Source organism: Periplaneta americana, chromosome 12 (genome assembly GCF_040183065.1).
Source record: "Periplaneta americana isolate PAMFEO1 chromosome 12, P.americana_PAMFEO1_priV1, whole genome shotgun sequence".
NCBI lineage: Eukaryota > Metazoa > Arthropoda > Insecta > Blattodea > Blattidae > Periplaneta > Periplaneta americana.
Window position 1 is genome coordinate 174,260,604 of NC_091128.1, and position 12,600 is coordinate 174,273,203.

At 39.6% G+C, this 12,600-nt stretch overlaps 1 protein-coding gene across 2 annotated transcripts in view; it reads right to left on the reverse strand.

Annotated features, from left to right (window-relative positions):
• Phlpp (PH domain leucine-rich repeat protein phosphatase) overlaps nucleotides 1-12,600 on the reverse strand; it is a 142,985-nt gene that overhangs the window by 15,529 nt on the left and 114,856 nt on the right. For both annotated transcript variants that reach the window (XM_069842612.1, XM_069842613.1), the window contains 3 exons: nucleotides 11,482-11,739; nucleotides 9,342-9,533; nucleotides 3,803-4,096 (listed from right to left, as the gene is read on the reverse strand). In XM_069842612.1, the coding sequence (XP_069698713.1) occupies nucleotides 3,803-4,096; nucleotides 9,342-9,533; nucleotides 11,482-11,739 (744 nt within the window). The remainder of the gene's footprint in view (nucleotides 1-3,802; nucleotides 4,097-9,341; nucleotides 9,534-11,481; nucleotides 11,740-12,600) is intronic.

Consider the following 12,600-nt stretch of genomic DNA (forward strand, 5'->3'; position numbering starts at 1 on the left):
TTCAATTTTGCTAATAATTTGTCCACGTCTGTAGAACCTCGTGGTACCACCTCTTGTTGCTATAACAGCAGCCACCCTGTCAGGCATGCTCTCCACTAGTTTTTTGTAGGATATCCACTGGAATGCATCGCTATTCCTCTTGCAACATGGCACTCAGTTGGACAATGGAAGTTGACCACATCTCCCGAGACCTCAATCACCGGTCCAATTCGTCTCAAAGATGCTCAAGTCCACACCTGTGGAGTAACGGTCAGCGCGTCTGGCCGCGAAACCAGGTGGCCCGGGTTCGAATCCCGGTCGGGGCAAGTTACCTGGTTGAGGTTTTTTCCGGGGTTTACCCTCAACCCAATACGAGCAAATGCTGGTAACTTTCGGTGCTGGACCCCGGACTCATTTCACCGGCATTATCACCTTCATATCATTCAGACGCTAAATAACCCAGATGTTGATACAGCGTCGTAAAATAAGCCAATAAAAAAATAAAAAATAAATAAAAAAAAAGATGCTCAATGGGATTGAGGTCAGGACTCTGTACAGGCCAGTCCAACTGGTGAACGTCCGCGTACCACTGCATAGTAGCCCCGAAACATGGGGCAAACTTCCATTGTCCAACTGAGTGCCATGTTGCAAGAGGAATGGCGACGCATTCCAGTGGATATCCTACACAAACTAGTGGATAGCTTGCCTGACAGGGTGGCTGCTGTTATAGCAACAAAAGGTGCTAGAACGAGGTTCTAAAGGGGCAAAAATACTGCCCAATTACTTTTTGGTAGATAGTGTATCATATAGTTCGTGTAATGAGAGTGTAGGAGAAGAAATGTGTAGTGGGTTGAAGAAGAGAGAAACTCTCTACAAGAAGTTTGTTTTACGGTGCTCCATCTTGCGGCAGAGCTAAAGAAATTCTAAAGAAAAATGTAGAGGCTTAGTTACAGACAATAAAAATGCACGCATTGCATCAATCATGTCAGTGTTACATAAACTGTTACTTTTTCTCCAAAGATAACGAGTTTCGTTCTATATAAACTCTGTGACGAAAAACGAAACTGTAATTTTGTTTTTTCCCAGTTGCTGGGGTAATAAATCGATCAATGTTAAATTACCACTCGAATATATCTTATCATTGTATTACTGCGAATTAAGCGCAACAGGAAATTAATTACTTGGGCTTCTATCTACAAGAAAATTCATGTTACTGTAGAGACTACGTTAGGATCTATAAGCAGCCGTCATTACACTTTTAATACTAAATAGCCCGCGCTCCTATCTACAAGCGTCTATCAATATGCTTTCTGTTACTGTACAATGCCCGTTCCCATCTGCAAGGATCTGTCAGCGTTGAAATCAAGATTTATGTATATTCCAAACCAAGTTTGTCATTTCCGCCAGCACTTACCGCATTTCCTATCACAACCACTCATCAATAATGTTTCCTCTGTCTCTGCCCCTGCTTCCCGTTCCGACTCGCAGGTAATAATCCGTACACTTCAGCTTACTGCACACCCCGCGGTCTAATCTACAAGCAGTTGTCAGCATACTACGTGGTGGAAACATCAAATCTAATCGGTGATGGAAAATTGGTGGCCACATACCTTTGAGACTATCATTCTACCAATGTTTTATTGCTGCCGTATTACATATCGCTAAATGACAACTATGAACAATATGGAATGAAAATAGATACAAACCAGTAGCGGCCGGTGATCGAAATCCTCGGTGAGGCCAGATGCAACTAGTTTAAGTGCCTCCGACAGAAAATGTTTGTTTATGATATTAATTATTATTGTTATTATATTATTAATATCATTATTACTGTATTATTATTACTACTATTATTAGTCTATTCTTATTACTATCAATGAAAAATAATAATTTCACTCACCAAATAAGCTGTTATGCTCTGAGTTTCAGCGATTGTTTCAGTGTGATGAAGCATCCCATATTATGTGTTGAAATTCCCCTTTCTTTCTTTTCTTTTTATTTTTTTCCTTTGACAGCAACAAACAAGGCCAAGAGAAGTTTATTTTGCCTCACATTACCACATAACCATTTATGTTGCCCATACCAGGATGCAATAGAAACTCGCGTTTTAAGATTATGTGTCAGAAAGATTATCAGCGATGTCGTAGGTATCTCGGTAGTCTCTCTCTTTATTTAAAACTTCCTTTCTTTCAGTATTATTTCTTCTCGAAAAAGGACACTCTAACAATGAATTAACTGCACCAGCATTATTTCTCTCATTTGTTTCTGTTTATATTTTCCCAAAATACATAACAACATTGGCCCAATACCAAGTACAATAGTAGAACACCCTCGCTTATATCATAAACTGAAACATAAGGGGAGAGAATCGAGTGGGTCTCTGCCTGCCAAAGAGCTGGAATTTTGTTATTTATGGCTTAGTTAGGAAGACAAGTCACCATTGCTATTCCCACCCCACTCTACCCTTGAGGCCGGCCCATGGATGGGACGAGTGAAGCCTGACCAGGCCAGACGAATTGTGCCTCAGCTGCAACGTTTTAAGTGTAAACTCAAAGCCCGCGAAAGAACATGAAATGCATTAAGCCAGACCCGGCACGAACGATTCTGGCCTCAGGAACAAATTTTATTGCAAAACAGATCTATATACATCACAAGCCAGACCCGGCACCAGCGATCCCGGCCTCAGGAACAAATTTTACTCCAAAACAGGTCTATATACATCAAAGTTTTCGAATGTTTCTACAGCGATATATGCTTCATTCAAATAACTATTACATTATATAAAAACACAAAATTTGATTTCAGTTAAGCCAAGTGACTGAGGCCCGGCCTCACTTGCCTCAGTCAATCAGCCGCCACTGATACAAACAAGACGAATTCGAAACGAGATGGTAGAGCAAGTGGACAGCTTCAAATACTTAGGGTATTGTATAAGTAGTAACATGAGCTGCTGCCAGGAATTGAAAAGGAAGATAACAATGGCAAAGGAAGCTTTTAATAGAAAATGGAGCATCTTCTGCGGACTTCTGGAAAAATAACTGAGGAAGAGACTAATGAAGTGTTTTTGTGTAGTGTGTGGCATTGTATGGAACAGAAATATCGACTTTATGACGGAGTGAAGAGAAACGACTGGAAGCATTTGAAATGTGGATATGGAGAAGAATGGAGCGTGTGACATGGACGGACAAAATAAGAAATGTAGGTGTGCTAGAAAGAGTGGGTGAAGAAAGAATAGTGTTGAAATTGATCGGAAGAGAAAAAGGAATTGATTGGGTCACAGACTGAGAAGAAACTGCCTACTGAAGGATGCACTGGAAGGAATGGTGAACGGGAGAAAAGTTCCAAGCAGTAGGAGATATTAATGATAGACACCATTAAGATGTATAGATCGTATGCGGAGACTAAGAGGAAGGCAGAAAAGAAAGAAGATTGGAGGATGCTGAGTTTGCAGTGAAAGACCTGCCCTTGGCCAGAAACCTATGAATGAATAAAAACTACCTATCGAACTCTGAATAACTTTCATGATTACTTTCACTTAACTCTGTACCGTAAACTGGGGTTACTTTGAACACAGAGGAAACTTCGAACATTTTTTTTTTCCAGAAAATCATATTTAGGTTTCTACATGCTGCACTTGTTATAGATGAAAGCAAATTATTATAAAATCATTCTCATACCAAATTTACCTCCATCTGTAACAAGAGCAGCATGTAGAAACCTAAATACGATTTTCTGAAAAAATGTTCAAAGCTTCCTCTGTGTTCAAAGTAACCCCAGTTTACGGTAGCACGGAGAATGAAAGAGAGGAGTATCATGTTCTCACCTGTACACCTGGAACTGTCGCGGGTCCACATACAACTTGGAGTTGCAGGAGAGATCCAGGAACTGGAGCTGCTGCGGCACCAGAGTCGCCAGGTTGACCCTGTCGAGGCAGTTGTGGGCCAGGTCCAGCACCTTGAGGGACGCCATCTTGGCAAAGCACGGGATGGCCTGCAGGCAGTTGGAGTGCACTCGGAGCACGCGCAGGTGCTGCAGGTGGATGATGTTGTGGGGCAGGCTCTGCAGCTTGTTCCCCGACAGCACCAGCTCCTCCAGCTCCTTCCACACGGCCATGCAGCTACAAGAATACCATAACCTTGACTTACTGACCGATTTTATTTTTTGTCAACGATTTAGGACAACAATTCGATTAGTCTGCGTTCTTGTTACACGATTTTGAGGGCTGTTTTTTATTGTAATATTTCGATGACAGGCCAAAGTTTAAGATCTGAGTTACGGCGGAGGTCGTTTAATAATTGGTGTCGTCTTCCACAAAAAAGGCAAAGAAGTGGTAACTTACAGTGAAGATCCAAAAAACAACTCTTGGATTAGTAATAGAAGAGGGATATCATCCTCAGAGTGGACCAATGCCATAAAGATGTCCACAAACATCGCAGCAGTACGATCGGTGCCAGGTCGTTCCTTTCAAGATCAAAACTGTCGTCATCCAGGATGCAGCGAAGTAGAAACCCTTGGGCATGTTTTGGGTTATTACCCTAAAGGAGAACTACTGAGGAACAATCGCCACCATAAAGTGAGAAGCTCCATCGCAACCACTCTTTGGAAGGCAAAGTGGGAGGTTTACGAAGAAGTGCACTGCTTGGCTGAGAATGGGTCAACGAGAAGAGCAGACATTATAGGCATCAATCACAGGAATCAAAGAAACCTCATTCTTGACCCCCACTGTCCGTTTCGAGAAGGATGATCAACAGGCCAACAACGTTGACAATGAAAAGAAGTCTATTTACAACCCATGCATTCCTCACTTCAGTGAGAGATACAAAATGAATATTAATACATGGGAACTGAAAGGACTTCTTTTTGGCGCTAGGGGAACTTCATTTAAGTTAACCAAAACCATTCTCCTTTCTCTTAAATTTTCTAATGAGGACATTAACAAAATTTGTCTAATGGTATTGAGAGATTCATTATCCATTTTACACAATCACTTGTATAATAGTATGTAATATTTTTTTCACTTCATCGCATTACTCTTCAATGTCTTTTCATCTCATGTTTCTCCGAACTCAAATTGTAATTTATTTTTAAATTTATCATTGTTCTGTATTCTCTCCGCAATCATATTGTATTTTTCATTTAACCTCTGCTTTGTTTTCTGGATCCTAGTGGTCAGCCGTAGATTTCGGCCAGATGTCCCAAATTGTGGAAATTTTTGCTTTGGAGTATCATCTTCTCGTTGATGAGAATCCTCAAAAGATCAGGTTGGGGATAGCATACCTTTTCTTTACTTCCTGTTTGACAATAGAGAGATAAATTATTATCGTTCCATTATGATCGTTCCTAGAAGAAGTATAGTTCAGAAAATAAGTTCAGAAGTTAATTAAGAGTGTGATCCTAAAACTCACTCAGTCCATTTGGACACATATAATTTCATAATATATACACTTTTTTAGACCTGTGTCATATTTTAAGCATCTTTTCTTCCAAAACAACGTGAATTCTTGTCTAAAAGTTTGCGTCATTGTGCATGTTACTTGAAAACTCGCTCAGTCCGTAGACCAGTGGATGAGAAAACTAATCCAGTCCTTTCATAAAAACGGACTGAACGTGTTTTGGGATCACACACTTCAATTCTTGTTAACCACGAAGAATCGTTTTAGGGAAATTTAAACCTGCTTTTGACTTTTAATGAAACTGTTATTCTTCGAATAAATGCAATTAGGCACTTCTAAGCATCAAAGAAATATGTAAGATTGCAAGAGAAGCCTGACATAGGAACATGAGCATATTTTAAATATATTGCAATAGCCCTTGATTAGGGTTGAAAATCATGTGATTTAATCGAAATATAGTCGGCAGCCGAACGGGCGGTTATAAATGGTTATTGACTCAAGAATTTACGACTATTTTTTTTTTCAAAATGTGGTATGTACGTGAAATCATAAAGTTTATAGTCTGCCATTTATTTATTTAAAAAGACCTCCTTTAAGTGATTACCACTGAGATGAAAATGTACAGCTCCAGAAAAAAAAAATGGTCCGCCTGAATTTTTCGAAGTTCCATATTCAACGCATTGCGCATGCTCAGAGCTCCAAAGCAGTGGTACACACGAGATCGTTTTGGCAGTTACTGAAGTTCATTTTACTGCGATTGTTGTTGTAACCCGAAAAACATTGGTACAAGAGATATCTATTAATTTTGAGTAAGTTTTGATGAAAAGTTATGTTAGGCATGCTTTTAGAGCAAATTTTTAAGTTTAGGAGCATATTTCATAGTTTTATTGAATCTATTTTAGGCACATAAATGTAAGTTTTAGAGCCTAAAAGTCCGAAGTGTAATAACTAGGGCTAGGATTCTTAAGTAAATAAATAATTTATTTGCTCTGTAATAGAAACTCGTAATTGTGTTTTAAGTTTCGGACAAGGTCATCCGAGCATATATTCACATAAAAACACATAGTCTTTTTGAATGTTTTATGTAAATACATATTTTCAAATAGTCAAATCAAGTTTTCAATCAAATAATTGTCGACAAAAGCCCCATTTCAGATTAATCATCATCCGAATATTCAGTGTATTTACTTAGATGTGACAGTTGGCAACTGTTTCGGAATTGCTTATCTGTGAACCTGTGGAACTGCAGACTGCTCTCTTAGCACAAGCGAGCACCACTGTGTACTGTAATTAACACACGTAAACACTGATGTGTCATTTAGGAGTGCCTTGGAAGTTACCACAACGCTGATTCAGGAAGCAATTATAATTTCATAAACATCAGCTGCATTTGCTTTCGTTTCCAATCATAAACCTGTCTCTAGGGAGTACATATTGTTTCTCAATGGCCAGGGCGCTCTTTTTCTTGGTACAAGGCAGTGTTCCGCGGTAATCGTCAGTCATTTTTGTGGTGGATAACTTGATGAATCTCACTGTGTACTGTAATTATTCAGCAGTTGACAAGACAGCATAATTTGTATGTATTTATTTACACTGCAAGTGGGCAAGCACCCGGTGGCAGTGGTATACACAATATAAACAGTACAAAATAAAATTACAATACACTATAAAATTATACAATACACAATACAATTATATACACAATACAATTTAACACAATAATTACAATTAATAATAAAACATAAAATAACCTAATTTTACAATACAACCTACTATGTATGGGCCCTACATAAGTTTCAACAGCTTTTCACTTTACTCTCATCTCACTCACTGTAGTGGCAGTATGACGCATTTCACTGACACTTCAGCACACATTTCACTGACACTCTGTAACACATTTCACTGACACTATAGAACACATTTCATTGACGCTGTAAATTATCACTGATCGGAACTATTCACTGCACTGTAAAACCATAACTTCACTGACTCACCTCGCTTCACTGATACAACAGTTCAAATAAGGCAGATATTTACACACTTATGCATACTTATAAACAGAACTACATTTAAGCTAAACATTTCTAGTCTAAGACCCTCTTACACGCTATTTTTAAATAATTTACAATTCAAACCAAGGGAGTAACTCGTCAGGCTAAATAAATACATGTCACCTTAAAAAATTAAATGTTAAATGTCACCTTAATTTTAATTTGCACTTTATACACAACTTTTTAAGTTATTCTTGAATCTCCTTAAGGAAGGACAGCCCTCAAAGACCGCTGTAGGTAGGGGACCGCTGCAGGTGTGTACTGCATGTTGTTTATATTCACATGTAATAGGTCCTTTTTTTGTCACATATTCTTTCCGATTTTTAGCACATAAAAATCCGAGCCCTAGTAATAATAATAATGAGTCGTACCTCCAGCGGCGGATTTTCAGGGGAGGCAAGGGAAGCCGTGCCTCCCCTAATATTTTACCAGAACACAATATGGCAGTAATAATTTCAGCTGAATTAAGATCACAGATAAGTTACAGCAAATGACGAACATTTTTCCTTTTATATTAATTTTACTATTCACTACGACTAAGATGTACAGTAAGTTACGTAAAGTCGACCACATCCAGTTGGTGATGCCCGCTCCCTATACTGTAGATAGTACAAATAATTCGTACTGAAAAATAACAGATAGCGCTGTAACCTGTATAGTCGACATCTAGCAGCCTGCTGTGTCTATGCGAGAGCGGGAGAGAGGAGTCGGCTACATGACGCTACTCCCCGGTAACCATGACAACAGCAGTTCAACCAATAAGATAGCTGGTTAGAAGAGTGTTTAAACTTAATAGAACGCGCGAGGGGAGCCGATTTGGAGACGTCCTACCCACCGCTGACAATTGTAAATACTACTTATAGTCACGGCCGGTTTCGGCTGTATTGGGAAGCTCTCTCTCTTTCTCTCTTCTTGGTTTTAGAAAATTGAGTCACGTGTTGTTAGTTTTCTCTCCCTGCGTAAAAGTTTTCATTTATGTTGTTAGATTTTCTCTTGTTTGCGGGTGTTCTTGTTATTTTATTCTTTTGTGTTACGAGATTTATATGATATATTTACTTATACAATATTTTAAATATATCGAGAGTTTAGAAACAAATGCAGATTTGTCTCTAGCTTCTAGTAGCAGTTATTCAGTATGTTGTGACCTATTTGATCGGTTTGCGAAGAAAGAGGAACGTCCAGTTAATTTGCTGTAAAATTAGGCTATGTAATAGTAATGAGCAAGCCCCGGATTCTTAGGTTCGAATCAATTTTGTTGCTATCTCCTTACTCTCGAAATATTGTTTTTCTTATTCGTTTTATAGTCCACATCTGTGGAGTAACGGTCAGCGCGTCTGGCCGCGAAACCAGGTGGCCCGGGTTCGATTCCCGGTCGGGGCAAGTTACCGGGTTGAGGTTTTTTCCGGGGTTTTCCCTCAACCCAATATGAGCAAATGCTGGGTAACTTTCGGTGATGGACCCTGGACTCATTTCACCGGCATTATCACCATCATCTCATTCAGACGCTAAATAACCAAAGATGTTGATAAAGCGTCGTAAAATAACCTAGTAAAAAAAAATTATTCGTTTTATGTAGCAAAGCGTAACATTCTTAAATTCAATATGACCTAAAAAGACATAATTCGTAGGTTAGGACTTGGAGTGTCCTAAAGAGAGACACTCTTTACCAAGCCGTTGTAATATACGAGTATTAATAGTATGTTGTTTATTTTTATTTTTTTCCCGTAAAATTATATAAATTCCTAAACACAAGATTTAAAATCCTAAAACATAAATTGGAAAACCTAATTTTAATTTCTTAAAACCTATAAATTCTGCGCTTGGTAATGAAGTACGTCACAGGCCTTATATTTTTATATTCTCATCATTCACGTCTTGGCCTCCCCAACTTTCAAACCCACCGTCCGCTACTGCGTACCTCTCAGGAAGGGTGGTGATGCAATTATACGCGGCGTGCAGGGTCCGGAGGTTGCCCAGTCTGCCCAGGACTTGCAGCGAGTTGTCGGCGAGGCAGTTGGCCGTGAGGTAGAGCTTCTCCAGCTGGTGAGTCTGGTCGCATCCGGCGGGCAGCTCGCACAGCCGGTTGTTGGACAGGTTCAGCACCCGCAGCCTGCACACACGGAACGGGACGAAAATAAACCTGCCTTCAGACAATAGCTTAATATACAGGAACTGCGATGGACAAGAGGAAAATGCAGGAAGTGCTAAAATGTAGTAGTTTGAAGCTATGAACTCTCTATATCCAGAAACAGAACCAGAACAGCTTCATGTCTTCACAGTTGGCTGACTGCTCAGACAGGAGCATGGTGTAGGTGCTGGAATCCACTGCAGACTCTTCAGTTTCTGTATTTCGTTGGAGAAATATTAGTTACAGATATGCACCGACACGATTACTATATACAATAAGTTCATTTCAAATATATGTCAAATTAACAGCCATTCAAGCAATAGCATCTTTCAGCAGCTCCAGTATCAGCAAAATAAGTGAAATTCGAAATAGGTTAAAGATGTTTAAAGCATTAAGTAAAATAATCGCCTTGCAATGGATCCCACCTCATGGTGATGTATTTGGCAGTGAATTGGCAAATTGTTTAGCCAAGAAAGGTTACATTATTCTCCAAAGACTACAGAAAAATTTATCCTTTCATTCAGCAAATATTTTAATAAATAGAACAATAAAAATTTACATTAAACATAAATGGTCTGCTGACAGAATAAATGAATCATGAACTTTCATAATCAAAACTCCGGTGCCAGAGTCGCTTAGAAAAGAAGCAGTGATCAGGTACCGCGTAATTCCTGGACATAATTGTTTGGCTGCTTACCTGCACAGAATATATATTTATTCGACTCCAGTTTGTGTTTTGTGTGAAGAGGAACATTCAATTATGAGCGGAGATCACATGACAAAATGCTTTGAACTTAAAAACTTTCGGTATGAAGCTTTGTCAAAATTGAAAATTGTAGAGGACGCAAGAAGGAGAATGGAGATCATCCAATATTTTGGGCAGTGGACAACAACCACTACTACTACTACTACTACTACTACTACTACTACTACTGCTACTACTACTACTACTACTACTACTGCTGCTGCTGCTGCTGGTGCTGCTGCTACTACTGCTACTGCTGCTACTGCTGCTGCTGCTACTGCTGCTGCTGCTGCTGCTAAATAATAGCATTGAAATTGCATCTCCTAGATAAGTCTTAGCGAGTGTTAGGTAACATGTACAGAGTGATTTATATAGAACTAACACATTTCTTTCTTTCTTTCTTTATTTCAAAACGAATGATGCTAGCCACAATTTGTTATACCTCAAATGTAGAGTGTCTTTGGGAGATTACAAGTACTAACCTCTATAGCAAATGTTCAAAATTCTTTATTTATTCGGCAGGAAATTCATTTAATGACAAGTTTTTAACGTCAACTTAAGCAGGACTTTTGATTCCCTGTCACGAGATGCGCAGATGTTTATTCATTATTCATTATTGTTGGCAGCTGTTGTCGACATTTTCTTTTAGTCACTGAAAATGCAGTACACATTAAATCAACGGCTCTTCCTTGTGAAGCAATACTGGATTACGAATTCAATTACAGCTACTCAAAGGGCATACCAGAGAGAATGTGATGTTCGTAATCCCCCCAAATAAATACAATACTGGAAGTGGTAAACAAATGGGAAACAACTGGATTTCTGATGAGTGAAAAAGGCGGACATCGTAATCCATAATCGTAAACATCTGCGCATCTGGTGACAGGAAATGAAAACTCCTGCTTAATTTGACATTAAAAACAGGCCATTAAGTGAATTTCCAGCCGATTAAATAAAGAATTTTCAACATTTGCTATAGAGGTACTCTACATTTCAGGTATAACAAATTGTGGCTAGCATCATTCGTTTTGAAATAAAGAAAGAAAGAAATATGTTAGTTGTATATAAATCACTCTGTATATACCAGAAATGAGGGCAAGTTGTTCAGCGTTAGAATTGCCGTTACGTAACTCTGACTGTAATCATGGAAACAGTGCTACAAGATAGCAGAAATCTTTCACCGACCTGACTGAGGCGGTGAAGAAGTTGTTGGGAAGTGTGGCGAGGCTATTGCTCTGCAGGAAGAGCTCCTGCAGGGGCACGTGACGGATGACTGCAGGCAGCCTCTGCAGCTGGTTGTAGCTGAGCTGCAGGGTCTGCAGGGAACCCAGCTCGCCGCAGAACAGATGCTCCGGCAGGGCCCTCAGCTTGTTGTGACTCGCGAACAAGGACCGCAGCTGTGGGCAGCCCGCCGTCCAGTCCGGAAGCGTCTCCAGTTCGTTGCTAGGATCATATCCAAACAGCGTTCATTATATTATGCGGGATTTCACACTTTCCGGATGATTGCATGTGATCATTTTTTATTTCAAGCGTGTAGGCCTATATAGATTCAGTTTTCATATCTTTCGGAATTGCTTAGAGCGGCGTTTATCAAACTATGGTCCGCGGACCACCTGTGGTCCTCGAGGTCTGCCTTTGTGGTCCTTAAAAAAAATACAGAAGAAAAAATAAAATTCAAACGAATTGCGTATCACACTATAACTTAAAATCTCAGAGTTTGGAAATGATACATGGCAATCGAATTTTACTTTTTCTCCCAGTATTGCATTTTATGAAGTTTATTACCCTACCCGTCTATCGACTTCCCACTCTACTCTCAGCAGCAAAAGAGGGATTTAAAGCACTATATACGTGGTGTTTCTCGACATCTTTTCTCTGCACATCTGGCGCCGCGCCTGTAACCCAGCCAGGGACCACCCGAATTCATAACAGAGGACCAAAGTACCGAACCTTAATTCAATTTTAAAATATAAGTATACTGGCATTAAAATATGCTACGAAAATGATAAATTTGCTTTCGAAGAGAACAAGTGTAAGTTGGTCCGCGGAACTGTTCTGACTTTAAAAAGTGGTCCCCACTTCAAAAAAGTTTGAGAAACGCTGGCTTACAGGTTTTATTTTGATGCCCTCCGAGTGTTTTCCCCAGCCGTGGGACTGAAGCCGGATGGTCTATGGCGAGTCCTCGGCATCAAACCCTTTGATTTGATTACCTGGTTGGGTTTTCCGAGGTTTTTCCCAACCTAAAGGCAAATGCCGGGTAATCTTTTGGCGAATCCTCGGACCTCACCCCATCTCATTACATCT